We start from the raw sequence: 19,283 nt of genomic DNA, 5'->3' as shown, positions 1-19,283 counted from the left end.
ATATTAGTGCACCTACTTGCAGTTAGGCAGCATTGTGTGTCAAATAATGCCTGCCTCCTGGATGAGAGCACTAAGGAGACAAAAGCTGGTCCGCCATTATTTAACAAGTATTAGGATCTGGCTCAATTTAACAAGAACTGTGTGATGTTCTGTGGGTGCATTACCAGAGCATCCACAGAAAATAGCTCTCCTGGATACATTCCATTTAGTGTTTAAATAAAAGTGGAAGTAATTTTCTTTTTTAAAAAAGTAACCAGAGAAGACAGAGTAGGAACATTATATAAAGGCAAGACAACAGAAACAGCTATAAAAATCCCTACCAATTACCACCAAATAACACAAAAATTGTCTCAAAACAACAAAATAAGACGAAAGTTGCTCAGACAAAAATCTCTTATCTGCTACTCCCGCCCGCCAATGAGGAGAACCCTGCATTGAAAGGCTGATTCCCCTCCTCCCTCTCAAGTCATATCCTTCCAAAAAGTCATAACCTTAAAAAAAAGCCTCAGACTGAACCAACCCACTGCTTCAAAGGTGCCAGGCTTGATCCTTAAAGGAAGGAGAGCTGCCATTTGCCAGAAGGCAATGTGGTATAACCTATAACTCCTGGCCCACCCTGCAATCAGACACCAGTTAGGATGGTTGGCACCACTTACGTATTATGTGATCATATAATTGAAAACTTTATCCCAAAGCCTGATGCACCAAGGGAACAGAGATAAGGGTGAAGTTAAAGTGCTGAGCTGTCCAGTCGCAAGATTCTCTTATTGTAGTTTTCTACATGGGCTGTTACGGCTGAGGAATCCACCCATGCTTCACTCTTAAGAAGGAGTCTTCACTGCTTTACTGGCCCCTCTGGTCCACGAAAATGACTGGCAACATTTTCCCTGAGCAATAGACAAAAAGGCCATTCACAAAAAGGGGAAATCTGCTGGCTGCCTTACACATGCAGCTCTGAACAGCACACACCTGATTATACAAAGGAGAAGTATTGAAAGAGGAAGTGTTGAATACAGGAGTCCCTGGAGAACAGTGGTTAGCAGCTGCTGAGCTGCAGATAGACTGCAGAATCTTTTTTAAAACTTCTATACAAAGGATTGAAATACCTTGAAGTCGATTGCCAAGTCGAGGCCTCCTTGTTAGAGTGTCCTCGAGAAATGTTTCAAACACTGCTTGGTAAGTTGCCCTTGTTGCTCATTATGCCTTAAGCTGAGCTTCACTCTCATGTTCCAAGGGCCATCTACAATGTAACATACCTAAGAACTCATCATTTTATATGGAATTGAAAAGATCAAATACACAGATGTTTGAGGTCACTTTGTTGAAGAAATATGAAGACATACAGCTTTTTGTCCAGTTTCTGTGTTCTTTAAACTAGGAACAAATCTTCTCCATGTTTTGTACATTAAAGGTTGTTAGCTGGGGAAGTGGGCAATAAATGAGTACTTCAGTGAAGGTGCTCAACCACCAGCATGCATTTAATCTTTTTAATTCTATTTATTGTCTGCAAATATAGCACGAGATTAGATGTGTCCTAGAGAGTTGAGTTTGGTGTGAAGTATTCATTACTTTGTTACAATTCTTTTGAGGTCAACATGAAGTAGTCCCTTGTACTCAATGAATAAATCTTTTATCATGACCTTTTAATCACTCATCATGAAGAAGTCTTTTCTTTTGTACAAAAGGCTACTTCACATTGCCCTCATCAAAGGGGCTAAAATAACATAAAGCAGACACAACAGTGACTGCTACTGAAATATGTTACAATAGAAGAAAATTAATGTAGGTTGACCCAATGGACTAGGACAAGCAACAAGGACTATTAATGGGAAGTCCTGATGTAGGGAACTGGCTGTTAGTTCAATTGTTGTAGATTGCATAGAAGAGGAGGTATTTTAGCTCTATTTTATATTGGGATAGAAGAAAAATAATTTGATTCAGTTAACTGGAGCAGTGGCACCAGCGATTCAAGTCCTAATGGAAGAGCATAGAGGACTCCTAAATCACAAAGCTAAGGAGTTGGATGCGGCATGAGCAAGAAGGAAATTTAACACTAAGATCTAAATCTATCTCCAGTTAGACTGGTGTACCTTATTCCTATGGGCTCAAGTCTCTTCTCACACTGGTGTAAAGCAGGTATAATTCTAGTGAAAACAATAGAACGTGCATTGCTATAAAAAACAATGGAAGTCAGAGCAGAATCTGACCATAAGTATACAAGTAAGTCCTTTTGACGGTATAAATCAAAGTTGGGGCACAGTGAAATAGGTGTACGTCCTAGGCTGGTGGGTGGGTGGGCTGTAACAGTATGACTGATGAGATAGGAAGGGAGAACCTCTTGGCTTTCAGAAGTAGTAGGGAAAGCTGTACACAGAGCTTGAACTTCACACCAGTCAGAGCTTTAGTGACAGGCAGGCAATGAAACACACAATAACCAAGGCAGAAAAACAGGTTCTGAGACAAAGTAACCCCATAGAGGTCCACACAAGTAACTCAGGACCACTGTGAAGTCTCATGCAGAATACACATATGTTTTCACAGTGCTCACCAACATACACACTTCCTGCTGCACCCCATAGGGTGGCTCTGGGTGTCCTAGTGCCCTCAGAGGGCATGATAACAGATTCCATTTGTGCCTGGCTGGTATACGGAAGGTTCAAGGTGAGGAGAATATTTTGTGTCCCACCCATTATATTGCATGATGGCTGGGCAAAATCTATCCCTGTACGTCTGTAAAGCACTTGCCTTTGGGATCTGTATGAATAATGATAATTTCTTGCTCATAAAGAATGTTTTCTAGATCATTAATGATTTGCTTCAGTGTTTTTTTTTTAAATATAAATAACTTACCCAGAGTGAGAGGATGGGTAGATTTGTGAGGAGTGGAGTTAAATACAGGTATAAAATAGGGACACGCTATGCCTCTATTTAGGTGACACCATGGGTCCAGCATCATTAAGTGCCCTCAGCATGTTAGGGATTTGCCAGAAAATTTTGCACTTTCCCTTCTGAAGGAACTGAATTGGTACCAAGGAAGAAAAACTTACACTAAACAACCACATAAAGACCATCTAATGCACCTGCTCTTCCCCCCTCCCTCCAGACAGAACTCCACACAGAGAAATTAGCAGCACCAATACCAAATAACACAACCAACATCCATTGCCTTATTGCGGAAGCTCAGGTATTTAAATACTGGAGCTTCCAGTCAGATTCCTGGGGCAAATTGTTCTTCTGTTCCGCTTGCTCCTTTTATTCTCCATGAAGGCAGTACCTGAACCTGTGTGTTTCATGCAGCTTTCCTTCATAGGTCACAGCAGCCCTTTTCTGTACATGTGTTTTTGAATTACCACACCCATATGTGTCAAGCTTCTTATTCCTCTCTACCCCCCTTCCCCCCCCCCCCCGCTGCTCATTTCTTCTTCCCCTTTGAGGTTATTTCCCTTTCTCTCAGGTGTGCTATTCTTTGATTCTATTGATTTTTCTCCTCTTTCATTCACAGCCTTTATTAAATTCTGTTCAGCTTCTTCTATATTTACTTTTTTTCTTCTGTACTCTTGTCTGGCTTTCCCTTCTTGGCATATGTAGCTCTGGCTCCTTCTCTCCCTTCCTCTGTGTTGCTTACTAGGACATATCTTCTGGTTCAAATCTTTTCTTCCACTCACCTTGTTTCCTTTCTTCCTCTGTCCATCATATCTTTCAGTCTCCCATGGCACATGCTTCTTGCTGCTGCTCCATTCTTCAGGTCTCCTGGGTCTCTTCTTCTCCTCCCCATGTCATTTATAAACAGATATGAAAAGAGCAGCTGATATTTCCTAACTTACTGTTCTGACTGATGCCTATATGAGCCGCATCAGCTGGAGGAGAAGATATGAAATTGAGACCAGCGCCTTTTTTCCCCAAATTGTCTCATCACATATCCTGATTTCCTTTTCTATATGATCATTTTAGAGCAGCTGCAGCTCAGTTCTATGCTGCAAAAACCGGGTGTTTTATTCCATATGCAGTGCACATATTAGTATATATAGCCTGGAAGAAAAAGTATTTCTAATTTAATCTGAGACTCTCACATTCTTTACACACTGGGGAAAAATGTTTTGCCTTGGTAGGCTAATGCATGCTTCTGCAAATAATCCTGTATAAAGCAGTGTGCTCACTCTGCAAATAATCCTGTATAAACCAGTGCAACATTCTCTCTGCCGTCACACAACCTCCTTTACAGAAATCCTAGAAAGTATACAGCTTGCAAAGCCTGGGAACCACATTGCCCCATAGGCTGAGAAGGAGACTGGGCCTTGGCTCCAATCTCCATCTGCACTAACAGAGAGAGCAGGCTGCACGTAGCCCAGGAGAAGGCTGAACCACCATAAAATGCCCTAGGGGAGAATTATGGCTTGGAAAACCCCAATCCCTCCTTCAGCTCCTTCAAGGACAATGTGGCTGTGCGTTGCAACCACCATGGGCCAATAATTCCAGAGCTGAGATTTGACTCAAGTAATATAACTCTCAAGGAATTAAAGATGTGCCCAAATGACTTCTTCCCTAAAGGATGCCTCCATGGAGTGAAACCCAACTAGATCAATTTTGGGGGTAGGGGGAAGAGGGAGCGTCATTTAAAGTATTGGTATCAAGTATCTCCTAAGCCATATCCTGCACATACGGCTGCGGCTTCAGTGAGTGAGTAACCTCCTAAATTGAAGGTTTCCATCTACAATGGAGATAAATACATGGTTTTGTCATGAGAGCTGAATCCCCAGTTTTTCTTATTTTCCTCTTCTTCTATTCCAAATCAGAGTCTGGCTCCTATACATGCATAGTATATTGAGGAGTGGGATGCTGTATAAGAGAAGAAAACAGTCTGTATACAATAAAATCTATTTTAAACATAAGTCAATTTTTAAAGTATATTTAAAATAGATAGCTAGAATGTGATGCTACAGTATAAAGTATTATATCTCATAGACAGGAAGGTGTTATGTGGAATTAGGTAGGGCCTGATTTTGATCTTGCATCAGTTTTACACCAGTGTAACATTGATTTCAGTGGAGTCATACTGGATTTGTAATGGTGTAAGGTGAGTGAGATCAGAATTAGTTCCATATTTTATTTGTATTAAGTCATCAAATAAGACTCAAAAAGAAACATATTTGACATAATAGTGTAACTAATAGAATTTCAAATGACAGCAATCTATTAGGCTTTCAAAAGTAGTAATGTGAAAATTCTATTTTGAATAATTCACTCATCTTAAATTGTTATGTATTCAAAAATGATTGAGCTGCATCTCCACATATCTTAGTTTTTAAATTAGCAGTAAACATCAAGTTTTCACAGCTATTCTCAACTGTAGCTTGTATCATATTATACTGCTGGTGAGTTGAGTTGAGTTTAATTGATTGTGAATTAATTAACACTCTACAGTAGATGTCTTTTTCTTGAGGTAATTAATCTTAGTGAAAAATGATACACAGAGCAGTTGAGGCTCCAGCAGATTTTCTAGATGTGCCTTTTTGTTTAGGCTTACTTGACAGCCTTTTTTCTTGTAGATGAATTAGGTGTCTAGAAATGACTCTTTCTTATATTTATTTTGGCTTGGCAGCATATAGTTGTTATGGCTGGCAATATTTCATACCCAAAAGTGTTAATACTATCCATAAATTATGACCAATGATATACAATGGTTGTTATCAATCATGACAAGTAATTTATCTTGATTGAATCAAATAAATATGATGCTTTGCAAAGTTATGACCTTGTCATTTAACTTCAGTGCTGCAAACACATCAAACCAGTTTGCATTAACTCTTCATAAATGCATATAGAGTTTTAAGAAATAAGATACTGCATCAGTAAAGGCCACAACTGCTAGATGGATTAGATAGGCAGATATCAATACTATTCTATTCTATATAGATTTGTATACTGCGCTCATCACTGTAGTAACTGAACTTCGTCTTGTGATGAATTAACCATGTGACTACACATCTGTCACGTGTTCTTTGCTCTCTCATTCTCTCCCCAATGGGAAAAGCATCTGCGGTGGAGTGTCTTGTTTTAGTAGAGTTTGTTGATGCCAATCTTCGTCCTCAAGCTTTAGGTGGTCTTTTAAGTCTCCTGAGCTCAAACCAGGGAGCTTGAAGATAAGAACTGAGACTTTGAACTTGATTCAAAATTCTGTGGGAAGCCAGTATAGAAAGCAAAAGTGAAGGACCGATTTGCTAGGCTCATGGTAGCCTGTGTTGATGAGGCAATGTGCTGCAGCATTTTGTAATAGCTGAAGGTTTCTAAGTGTTGAAGGTTTCATGCCAATGTACATTGTATTTGCTGTAGTCCAACTCAGAAGTGATGAAGGCATGAAGAAATGAGGCCATGTCAGGATGGGACAGAGTCTCCTAACTAACTGATGATGATAGAAAATGTTACTCACAGATGCTGCTATTTGAGAGTTTACTGTCAGTGAGGAATCCAAGAGTACGCCTAAATTATGGACCAAGTTGGCCAACTGTGGATGTGTACTTTCGACCAAGAAGACTTCACCATGGCTGCATACTGTTCAGAATATTTCCTCTGATAATCTGCATCACCTTTGTGTTGCTCGGATTCAGTTGTAGCCAGCTGTTCTCCATCCATGAACTGAACTACTCCAAGTATTGTGCCATCTTGGTGCATAGTTGTGTGGTCATATGTGATGAAGAATAAGCATATTGTTGGCATTTGACTCCACGTCATCTCACCTGTTCACCTACCGATTGTATGTGAACATTGAAAAGGACTAGAAAGAGAACTGAACCTTGTGGGACTCCACAAGTAAGAAGTGTAGAGGTGGAGGTGCAGTTTCTCATAACTGTGAAGAAATGGGTCCATCCCGGAAGTACTCAAACCATTTGAATGCATTACTCTGGACGCCTGCTATCCCTCTCAGGTGAAAAAGCAGTATCTCACGGTCTACAATGTTGAATGCTGAATGCCTGAATCTAGGTTTTACCAGGTCTAGAATGCCAATTCCTCTAATTAAATCTAGCTTCTCTATGAGCTTGCTCAGGAATGGCAGGTTTGACACTGGGCAGTAGTTTGCTAGAAATAATGTATCCATGGTGGATTTCTTTGGTGCTGGCCAGACTAGTGTTTGAAGGAGGAAGGGAAGATTCCTTCTCTGAATGGTGTTTTGGGCATTTCACTGTGGAGTGGCACCAATTGTTGATATCTCTCTTTTACCTGCCAGGAAAGGCATGGGTCAGAGTCACAATTCTTGTGTCAAAACTCCATTAGTTTGTCAAGAACTTCTCGATGGGTGAATTTATTGAATCCTGGGAATGCAGGTGGCCTGTTGGTTGGTGGGCATATAGATAGAGTGGACCTGAATATGTATGATTTTTTTTCAGCAAAGTAGGATGACAATTCTATTGGCAAAATCTGGTAATTTTTCTTGTCAGTTTCAGGAGATCAGAATAAATATGATGAGACTCAAAACTGAGCAGGAATAATGGTGTTCAAAGAGAAAAATGTCAAACCCCTCTTTTAAAAAAATGATATTGTGGAGTCTTTGTCTCTTTGGTCCTTGGGGGCCGGATCCAGCATTTACTGCTGTCATTGGAAAGATTCCCAATGGTTTCAATGGGCCTTAGAGAAGGCCATGATCAACAAAACCTGATTGTGTGTCACTAACTGTGGCAGTTGTATTATTTAGAGAAGCCCCATTGTCCTCAATGTGACTAGTCATGAAAGCAAGGGCTACTCATATGAATAAGATTTACAAGTCTGGGTCCAAATTCCTGCTGAATACCACTTTCATTTGTTAACAAAATACAGTTGTTTTCTGCTGATCATGGCTTTGATCCTGCAAAACTTTTGATCCTGTGTTGTTATCATTGAAGCCTGTGGGTGCTTAAATTTAAGCCCATGCTGAAGTGCTTTGTTGGATTGGGGTCCAAGCCCCAGTTCAACAAGGTACTTAAGCATGTTCCTCACTTGGAATACTTAGTAGAGCCCGATTTAAATCAGTGGGGCTACTCGGGTGGTTAAAGTTAGGCATGTGCTCAAGTACCTAGCTGAATCATGGCCCATAATTTTCAAGATAAACAAAGTTGAGCCTTTATTGATTCAGTGTCTTGTCTCTTAAAGCTCTTCATCCACATCCCAAGAGTTTATCCATATTGTTTTAATGTGCCTGCAGCTCTGAAGTTAAAATGGCAAAGCTCACTTTTCACTTGACATTGTATTCTGTGCACACAAATAACTCATTATAGGATCATAGTAAACTCCAACATTGGCACTGCTAAATTCAGTGTTTTTAAATCTTCTTTAATATCAGCTCCTGTGCTGAAGAGTGCCACAGAGTTAGGTTTGGTAAGCACATGGTGCATGTTTAAAATGGAGAAGGAATTTTAATACAGCGTCAAGAAAAGGTGAATTTTAACTTCAGTGTAGATATTGATGACATTACTAATTTATTTAGTAGATAGATTCCAAAATGGAATAAGGATTCATCTATGAGCTGAATCCTTGCCTTGGGCAATAGACATGCTGCTACTAATTTCAGCTTATTAACTACATCACAAGTTTTACTAATGGAGAAGCCACACATCTTTTAACACAAAGGAAAGAACCGGATATATCATTTTTATTGCCTTCTGGAAGTTCTGTCTCGGCACATTAGGTACTGATTCCATTTTCTTTGCACTGTAATCTTTGCAAAGACACATATCCTTAAGTTAACGCAAAGTAAATAAGAAATGGAAGTTTGTTATATGAATGTTGATTTATATTTTTGGAGCAGAAGGGTGAGGAGATATTGCTGTTTGGAATCTTGACTCTGTAAAGCAAGGACCAGTTTCATGCCAGGTTAACTCAGCTTCCTGAAGTAGAGAGACAAGGAATGAATCTGTCCTCAAGTGGGTTTGGTATCTGCAGTTCATCTCCCAAGTGAGTGAACAGAATTAATGTTTTTTAATAAATGAATTAGGTGTCTAGAAATCTCTCTCACACACATTTATTTTGGACCTCAGCACGTTGCACAAACTGTGCTCTCATTTGCATTGGTGCAAATTTGGAGTAATTTAAACTGGAATCCCACCTGTGTAAATACAACAAAAGTGAAAGCAGACTGTGGCCTTCTGGGTGTAAAACATTTAACATCCATAATGAACCTTGTAAAATGTTCCTACTTTAGAGGAATGATAAATATCTGCTTTTTTCCCTTGTTTTGCACCCAAAGGGAAACAAAGTTATTTGTCACAATTACCATCTGCTGTGTCATTTCATCTTGTTCTGATTGCATCATAAGTGTGATAGTACAATATTTCCTTCATGCCAGTCTCATGCCTGTCTTTTATTTTGCTCCTTTTCTATTCTCTCTAACCTGTTATTCTGTACGTGTGTATTATTTGTAGTTTATTGCTTATGCTGGGGACTTCTATTTTATTCCAATTGCCTTTTCTCCCAGAGTCAAAACATGAAACATTTTTTTCCTTTGTCTAATAAAAGTAAAGTACTTGGAATGTTGTGACGTTTTATTCTGGATTAGATGCCGGTATTACTGGGTGAGGCTCCATGACCTGTGTTATGCATGCAGGAGGCCAGGCTAGATGATTATAACGAACATTTTGTTCTTAAAATCTTTTAAATTGCACATAAGTCAATGATCAAAAAAGTTTTTGAAATTTTAATTGTAACAAAAAATTGAAAACGAAGTCACTCTGTCACTGCTTCTACAAGCACATCAACAGCTACAACCAACGTTCCCTACATATGGCAATAACCAAATCAATATGATAACAGCACAGTCTTCTTACTTCCGTACTGTGTAGATCTTTCAGTGGTGAGTGTTCATGGATGAATGAAGAAGTGAATATATTTTAAGGTAGTGGTTTTTTTTAGCTTTTTTGTTATTTTTCCTTTTTACAGTGTTTTCATTCCCTTTATTTCTTAATTCCTATTCATTTTGCAATATGTGCTTCAGTAACGATGACTGTAAAAAACAAACCTCTTTTAGTTTTAGATTATTTTTCTTATGTGAGCTGAGCTCAGGAAAATTTAGTTTTGTCAATTCCCATTGATTTCCATGGGAGCTGAGGACACTTATCACCTCACAGCTGGTGGTGTTAGTTGGGTTCTCTTAGCTGTATTTTGCTCAAAAACTCCACTGTTGAGAAATGTTCTAAAACACTCCTTTCAACTGAATATTTCCTGGTGTACATTACAGAATTAGTGGAGCCATGAAACTGCACTTACATTCTGTTAGACCATGCATTGAGCTCCATGACAATAATTCATTTTTAGGAACCCCGGCAAGACTAAGATGTACCTTGACACACAGAAAATAAAGGGCATTGCTAAAAACTAGGACAATATGTTGATTGAAGGTTCAGATCATAATTGATAAGTTTTTTTATTGTTGACTCTTTGCTGAATAATAGATTGTTGTTCTAATGTGTTTTGACTGGAGCTGTTTGTCTTAAAGCTGCTTTTTCTTTTGGATCTTTTGTAATATTAGTTTTTTTTAGGTTGATTTCTCATACATAAATGCAGAGGAATTTTTCCCCCATTGTTGACTGCCCTCAGATGAAAGCCTGTGTTCACTTTACAAATTGATGGAAGACTCCGAAGGGCTGTTTTTGAGAAGAAATATGTAATATTCAGTAGCTGTTACATGTAGAATCCACAGCTGTTACTCAGTGCATAGTGGTGGGAGAAAAAATAAACAAAATATTCAGAGGGGGCATATGCTATCTATTTTATCTAAAAGTCCATTTTCAGAGTTTCTAAACCAACATTGCCAGCTGATGGGGGGAACATTTTCTAACATATCACAGCAGACATGTCCAATGTCATTTATTTGCCGTAGACCAGTGAGCCTTGGCAAGCATACATCCCATACTGGGACATGTACATTTCATGTTCCCACTGTAATATCCTCATAGGGGCCTCTCTGAAAAATACAGTAATGTGGTTGAAAAATGCAGGCCACTGTCCTTTCTTCACTTTCCCCCAGTGAATAAACTGATACAAGATAAAGATTTGAGCATAATGGTGCAGAGATGATCCGACTGTATTTAACTTTTTAAAACACAAGTAAGGTTGCATTGCCCCTCCCTCTTTGACCCATCTGCAAGAGGCTCTCCCTGCTTTCCCATTCATCCGTTGCCTTCCTTATACATAGCAGGACATTCTTCTCTCTGTTCTCTCTATGTTCTTCCCTCCTTTTCCTCGGTATGCTTTTCTTTCATCATATACTAGTGAACTTTGCTTCTGTGAAGTCCGTTAGAATTACTGCTAAGGTAACTCAGGTGACATGTTTGAAAGGTTAATCATGATGTAGTCTTTGGGCATGCTTTGTAGCCACCACCATAATTACTAGAAGGCAGGGACTATAAGAAATGTTTGGGGATGCAGAGGTGAAAGGGAAAATCAGATAATTTAACATTAAATCTTACAAAGGGGATGAAACAACCTTCACAAAGAAAGCTATACAGGGTCAGATTCTCTGGTCTGTCTGGGCTGAGCTTAATGCAAGTCTGGTGAGAGGGGACAAAAATAGAGTTAAGCTATCACTTCACCCCGCAGGTCCTGGGCCTGTCTGGTTGCCAATCCAGCATAAATAAAGCCTACCTCAGAGCTTCTCTGATTTATGCTAGCTGCTCTTGATTCCAAAAGGGAATACGGATATCCCAGCCATGCCCCCTTTTCCCTGACCACTCCCCATGTGCTAGGAGTCAAGAGAAGAGTGGCCTAGGAGCCACTGCATCATCTCTATACAACCAGAAGATTCCCTAACATCAGTGAAATCTTAAAGGGGCTGGTTAAACCAGCATTAGGCCTCCACAACAGTACAAAACAGTTGGAGCCTGTCTGAGGATATAACTCATATTATAGCAATGAGAGTTTAAAGAGTGAAATCACTTTGAACCTCCAAATATTTTGATTCTAGACAGTGATTTTTTTAGTGTGTCTGGCTATTACAACTAGTATGAACAACCAGTCATCCTATTTGTTATTTATGAATAGTGCTTCTTTTTTTAAAAAATTAAACAAGCATGAAAGATTCAAGCAAAATGACAAGATTCCTTTGTAAATAACCTTTTGTAATGTCAGTTTCTTCCAACTGTAGGAATTATTTTCGAGACACCGATACTTTCAGCACAAAGCTCATACATATTTAGATCGAGATTTTTAAGTAACAAAAAGGAGAGGGAATTAAATGGAATATAAAATACCCTTCACTTTGTATGTAATAATAGTTTGTATTAAACCTATCAATCAAAATAACTTTGTAGTTCTACATCTCTTCCTAAAACATACTCCACTTAACACTTTATTTGGTACTTATTGTGAAAACATACATAACTGTCTTAAATTAAATAAAGAATATTTGATATAAAGGTTACATAATTAAAATATTTTAAGTTCCATTCAATTATTTTAAAGAGTTATTGATGTGGATAGCCTACTCACACCATACATGTTTTTCAGTATCCTCTTGCCTATCTTTTGTTTAGTTTTCTTGGAAACAGCCCTTGTTCATTACAAGTTCATCAACTCTTATTCCATATTCTTCTCCTGGTGCTATAGACTCTCCAGACACCAAAACTGATAGGTTGATTGTTTTCTATGGGACTTCTCATACAGTCAGGGTGTTTCTCCTGGAAAGGTCTGTCAGGAAAGGTGACTGAACTAGGCCCTAAAATGGCAGCAGTTCCATTTCCAACCAGATATCCTTAGTAATGAAGAATGTGGGGAAAATATAGAATAGTTTGTAAATCTGCTGAACAATTGCTTCCAAATTGAATGTTTTTAAAATTTTCCTTGAGGCATCAGCTTAAATTTACTTATAATGTAAGTAGCATCCACAGGCCCAATAAGGTAAAATGGGAAGGCTGACATTGTAAAGGATTTGAGGTTCTTATTGGATAGAACAATCTTTCTGGATTTTAATATTTCACTAATGCTCAATAAATACCCTAAACGGTTATGTGTTGATATGTGTGGTCAGGGAAGGGGCTTAATTTTTGTAGTTTCCTTGGGGGAAGAAAAGGACCCTTATATTTAATTTATTATTTGAGTGGAGATAGGAACCTGCAAGGAATTGTAGTTTTCCTAAGGAATGGTGTCTCTATGGATCCTTTAATTAATTCTCTGTTGGAATTCAAAGGATACCCGGGAAAAACAAAATTTGAAAATATGGTTGTCACAATGAGAGCAATCTCTCTGTTAACCCAGTTGGGATAATGCCTTTAGGGGATTTGAGTACTTCATAAGACATTGCATTTTTAATCATATTCCTATTTTATTTTTAAAATTCAGTATCTTATGAGGTATCCCACTCTCCCAAAACAACATCCCAGTTGTATTAGCACATTATTCTTTGAGGGAGATGGCTTCATAGTGATATCCACATTTCCAGGTGTCCCTTTCTCCCATGTTCCCTTTGGATTATCGTTATTGTTTTATTATGATTAGATTTAGCTATTATATAGCACTTCTCATCTGTAGATCTCCAAACACCTCACAAAGGTTGGTAGATATCATTATTCCTATTTCACAGAGTGGGAGAGTGAGTCACAGAAAAGTCTAGCCACTTTCTTCAATATCTGAGTTGAAATTCCAGTGCCCACTGCAGCTTTAGGTCTGGTGGTCCTGTTTTAGCCTTGCACAGTGCAGAGATGACAGTTCCAGAAAGTTTAAACCAGTATTGTTATTTCACACCTTTCAAATGTTAATTGTGAAGAAGAAGTAGCTCATAACTATGTTTCCTACTATGTTTTTCTGTTAATTTTATTACAATAGAAATCTAAGTTGTTCATTCATTGTCAAATGCATGCAGATATCTTAGTGGTATAGAGAATATAAATGTTATAAACCATCTTCTTGAGATTGATTTCATTTGTTTATCTAGTTACTTAAATGTAGTCCTTCTTTTTTTCAACTAGGAAAAGCCTCTTGTGTTTTATTATCATTGTCTATCTCAGAGGTTTATTTTTCTTATGAGGACTGACAAAATAAGTGTAACAGATTTTAGTTGACTAATACATAGTAACATGATATAACCCTCAGGTACATTTCAGTGTGGCTAGGTAGAGTTTTACCAACCTATTTTCTTATTTTGCAGTAGATGTTTTATAGCATCTTTGCATTCTGATTGTTCAGATAAAAACCCTGAGCTTGATTCTCATTACGTAGCACTATCTCTCTCTCCCATAATCTTCCTGTACGTCTTCCTAATTTTCAACCCTCCAATACTCTTTGTAGCAAAACACAACACTTCTGTCTTTAGGAGTCAGTTAATTTAGCCTAAATGAATACTTTTGTAGAAGTATTATTCTGTACCTGTCTGTTCTCCTTGCTATTATATTGTTCCCAATTAAATATTCTGTTTGTAACCATCCACGATGGGCTAGTCAGGAGGCTGTCATTTGACATATCTATGTCCACTAAAAGTTACAGAACTGACGGGGAGGTCCAGACTTAAGCCTTGGTTTTGACTATAAATTGGTATATATTTGTAAGAGAGAAAATATTTTCTTCCTAGTAATTTGTATTGTTTTCTCAAACAAGGGAATTATTTTGCAGTAGGGGAAAGTTTGCCTGATTTTTTTGCATGACCATTTTGCATGGGTTTAGTGATTGATGAAATTAACTAACCATACTGTACCTTTAGAACAGTGGGGTACACGCCAAACACTGTTTGTTCTTCATACTGCATTCAAACCATATTTCAGACCTATTAATTATAATTAATACTGACACAAACTTTAATTTAGGTAACAAGGAAACAAATGTATGGACATATTGGAAGATGATAAATATTGGCAATATAATATGTTCTTCACACTGAATGAGAGCTATAAATACTGGATCTATCTTTCTGTCTTGTTACAGGTTTTTCATTATTCTTACACAGCTTCATATGTGATTTATAACATACATACAAGGTAAGTCATTTTGTTTTTTCAATACAATATGATTAAGTTTCAATGTTTAAAAAAATGTGGTGGTATTAATGTGTTCAAGTAAAAATGTTTACATTTTTTCAAGGGAAGTTTGGGAGTTAAACCCTCCAGAAGTAGAGGATTCAGTTTTACAGTATGCAGCATGGGGTGTAGAAGGAGAGCAACTGGTAAGAAGAGTCATTTAAAATGCTATGTTAAAAATTGTATTGTAATAGATTGTGCTAACACTCCACCCCAGCCAGATTACTGACCAAAAAAAACGAAAAAACCATAAAGGGAAGTTTCTGTTATTGTAGACTTATTCAGACTCGGGATTATAAAACCTGCAAGGTCCAGTCTTGTTGTTGCTTTTGACCCTGATTCATAAATTCATGTTTTTAAGTCTGTTCCTATTCAGCCAAACACTTAAGTATGTGCATATGGATGGACTTAAGCATGTGTTTTAAAGTTAAAGTAATTTGCTTAATTACCAGTAATTTATTGAATCACAGTCTTTTGCCAGGATTAGGTAACCCTATGAGAGGACTAGGGTTGCAGATGAAAAAGGTTTTCAGGTGCAAAATCTGTGAAAATCTTACATAAAATGCAACACATTTGAGACCCAGAGTGGATCTGACAAACAAAATGAAAATGCATTTGTTTCAGTTTCTGTGTGAAATTATTATAAAGGTCAGTTAAAATCCATAATAACAACAATACTTTGCACTTCTATATTGCCTTTCATCCAATAATCTTAACATGTTTTACAAATAAGTATTAAGTTTACTAAATCCCACAAAGTAAGCAAATAAGAAAAATCTTGATTCGAGAAGCAGCATTTATGTTAATCTATATTTTTGCGTCTCTTATGTGAGTGGGTGCATAGAAGAGGAAGATTTAAGGAGAAGAACGAAAACTCAATTCTCAGAATGAAGAAATCACACAGTTCTAGTCTCAATGATCTAATAGTCTCGTTACTGCCTTTAGGCATGAGCCTGCAGCCCCTTCATGCACGGAACTTAAGTGAGAATTCTGCATGCAGATTGGTTATAAATTGGCCATTTGGAGAGGATAACCTGTTGCTTGTGTCATTAATCAATATGGTGGGAATGGAGACTATGCCTCTGGTTGGGATCCATCGCATTAAGCACATGGGGGTAGGAAGCCAGAAGTAATTACATTAATCTGGAACATGCTTGGCATTCTTTAATAATTAACCACACTAATTTATCAATAACCAGTCCATAGTGACAAGATTGACGATAACAAATACATAAGTTATTTACTAAGCACTGCACCATGTACATGCTTAACAGGGAGGTAACGTGTGTTTAAAACTTAGTAGGAATTTAAGTGTGTCATATTATTTTTTAACTGCAGTTCATAGGAAGATTTCCAGTGCTGCACTGTGCAGTAGATTAATGTGTTAGAGCATAAACAAAAAACTGTAGGTGATGAACATTATGTGTTCCTAAAATACATCAAAAAGAGTGACACATTTAAAAATTAAAAGTTAGAAAAGTAACAGCATGGAATATAGTTTGCCTAGATTGTCACATTATTTTATACAGACTAGGACAAGAGCTCAGAGGAACAGCTATTATTTGAGTTGTGACATTTTTGTGGTAAAATTGAAAAAAGTTTGCAGACAGTTTGGGAGAGCAAACTTTTACTTAATCAATTAATATACTTTTCTATCATATAGCCGTTCACTTGGAAAATTGTCTTGGAGCTCACTGTTTTCAAAATGCTATTGTTATCTCTATTAACAATGAAGACACCAATCCAAATGCCCTTAGTTTTATGTGTCATGGGGTGTAGGGGAATCTGAGGGGTTTTTTGAGTCTGAATTCAGATTCAAATTTTGAAAAGGATCTCTTGATTTGTAACTTGTTTTTATATAGCACCCAGCACCACAGTGATAAGTGCTTCTCAGGTAAAATAGATCAACATAAAATATACTTAATTAACTTCATGAAAGCATGTGCTCTTCTCATTTTTCTTGAGTAGTGCTCTCTTTTTGTGGGGGAAGGAGGGAGGTACCCAAATCCAGTTATGGTAGGAAGGCTTTATCAAAGAGGAGAGTCTTGTGATGTGCCCTAAAGGGATTCAGACACTGGACTGGTCTAATTTCTTCAGAAATTCTTTTCCTCAGCCATCTCCCCTCCAACATTTTGCATCAATAGAATTGAAACCTTTGGGGGTCATCCTTCAACTGGTATTATATTGTTATAGTTGAACTGAATGGAACTCCATGGAAGTCATGGGAGCTGACTCTGCTCAGATATCCCCACTTGATAATTTTTATTCCAGTGACATGGGGCCAGATTTTAAAAAGTATTTAGGTACCTATATACGTAGATAACCCAACAGGGAAATTTGCAAAAACTCCTAGGTGCCTCATTTCAGTGGAAGTTAGGCAGCAAGGCATTTTCAAAAATCCCATGAAGTGTCTATCTCCATCTTAAGGAGCATAAGGTCTTGTATACATGGGGCAGCAATGCATATTGGTAGTGTGTGATTTCTAAAGCTCATTAATATGTTGCACATTAATTGATCCACGTAGACCATGCTGGTGGAATTAAAAGCTCCCTAGGGGCATGTCAACATAGAATTGTTTCAAATAGTACTATGTTAAAGCGCACTAGGGAACTTTTAGATCACACCAGCAGGGTGTGAGGATCTCATGGGTCAGGAACCAGGTTCCCAGGCAACATTTGCATCCCAACCATCCTCAGGCATTTGCTAGTTACTGTGGGCTGAGTGGCTAATATAACCCTGGTTCCATCAGAGGCACTACCCCTGGGTGTCCTGATTGGAGAAGCACCCAGCCCTGTCAATTGGTCTGGATGTACTATTTAATCTAGAAGGAAGCACAGGAAGTTGTCCGTAAAACTGGATGACTTCCCAGCTGGCTACTGCATCAAACCCTGCCTTCTCAGCTGACTTCTGAGCTGTGCTATCCTGACCTGTTGTTGGCTCCTGCATCCCTGATGTGTTCTTGTTTCCTGCCCCGGTCTCTGACTCATCACCCCGGCTTGACTCCCAACTCTGAATCCAGCTCTGGCCTTTGGTCAACTCCTGACTCCTGCTCTGACCGTTAAGGTTAACCACCCAAGTACCAGTTGTGATAGTTTTCACAGGCCACTCTAACTCCTCTGGGGTTTGCTCCATGGGGAATGATGGAACCAGCAGAGCTCCCCCTCCCCAAGGAGTGCCAGAATCACTGGAGTGGGTTGTCCACCTTCAGGCAGACAACCTAGAGATGCAGGTCCAAATGACGCAGCTGACAACCAGAAACCAGATGCTGTGGGAACAAGTACTTCAGCTTCCCTCAGAGAATGGTGTGCTTCAGACCCATTGCCCTCCAAACAAGGAATGTCAATTCCCGTGATAGAATGCTTCGCTGGGAAACATCAGAGCTTCTCAGGGCCCCCTCCTGTTCTTACTTCACCCGCAAGTTTACTCTTCCCACCAAGCCAAGATAGGCCTGGTAATTAGCCTATTGACCAGGGAAGCATTGCACCGGGCCTTCCCCTCACTGGATGGTGATAAGCCATTGCTAACCAATTAGAATGCCTTCCTACAGTTGATCTCAACAGTCTTTGATGACTTCCATCGCATCCCCTTGGCCAAGAGCACCCTATGGAAACTCTGGCAGGGGTAAAGTCACAGCTGCCTCCTGTGCCGCACAACTCTGTTGACTCACAACTGATACAGAGTGGAACAAGGTGTTCCCGCTATAGCAATTCTGATAGGGCTTGCGGTAAAAGGCTAAGGACGAGCTGGCCTGAGGAGAAACCCCATCAGGATTGGATGTCTTCATTGACCTTGCAATTCAGATCAACAATCGGTTGTGTGAGCAGCAGGAGGAAAGAAGAGGGTCATCGCAGCTGCCTGGCCCGTGCCCCAGTTATCACATCCTGCACAGCACACTGAGCTGATGCAGGTAGACATGGCCCTTCAGCAACTGAACAATGACATTGCCTTAACCTATGCTTCTATGGGAGTGAGCCAGGCCACCCCATCTTCTTCTGCCCTATGGGAAACCCAACCCAAAGGGATGTGGAAAACAAGCAGGGACAGGCTCAGTAAGAAGGGCTGGCCTGGGTGTCATGACAGGGGTATACTCCTGAGACCCCAGCTCCAGTCTTCGCCAAATCACACATCGGTTCTCACCACTTGATTCCATACCTTCAAGTGCTGACCTGGCTGTGCATTCCTGGACAATCCTGACAGTTTCCTATGCAATGGGCCCCCTTTGACTCATGAGCAGCTGATAACTCTATGAATGTGATGACATCACAAACCCTGAAAATCCCCTTAGAGATCACCTCTGCCCTGGACTCAGTAAAGTCC

General features: G+C 39.0%; 1 protein-coding gene across 2 annotated transcripts in view; it reads left to right on the top strand.

Annotated features, from left to right (window-relative positions):
* DPP10 (dipeptidyl peptidase like 10) overlaps positions 1–19,283 on the top strand; it is an 876,126-nt gene that overhangs the window by 766,547 nt on the left and 90,296 nt on the right. For both annotated transcript variants that reach the window (XM_084642969.1, XM_084642968.1), the window contains exons 6-7: positions 14,875–14,927; positions 15,031–15,112. In XM_084642969.1, coding sequence (XP_084499095.1) covers positions 14,875–14,927; positions 15,031–15,112 — 135 coding nt within the window. The remainder of the gene's footprint in view (positions 1–14,874; positions 14,928–15,030; positions 15,113–19,283) is intronic.

The sequence above is a fragment of the Lepidochelys olivacea genome, assembly GCF_965140295.1.
Source record: "Lepidochelys olivacea isolate rLepOli2 genome assembly, chromosome: 11".
Lineage (NCBI taxonomy): Eukaryota > Metazoa > Chordata > Testudines > Cheloniidae > Lepidochelys > Lepidochelys olivacea.
The sequence above is the reverse complement of the archived record's forward strand: the minus strand, read 5'-3'. Positions and strand labels throughout refer to the sequence as shown.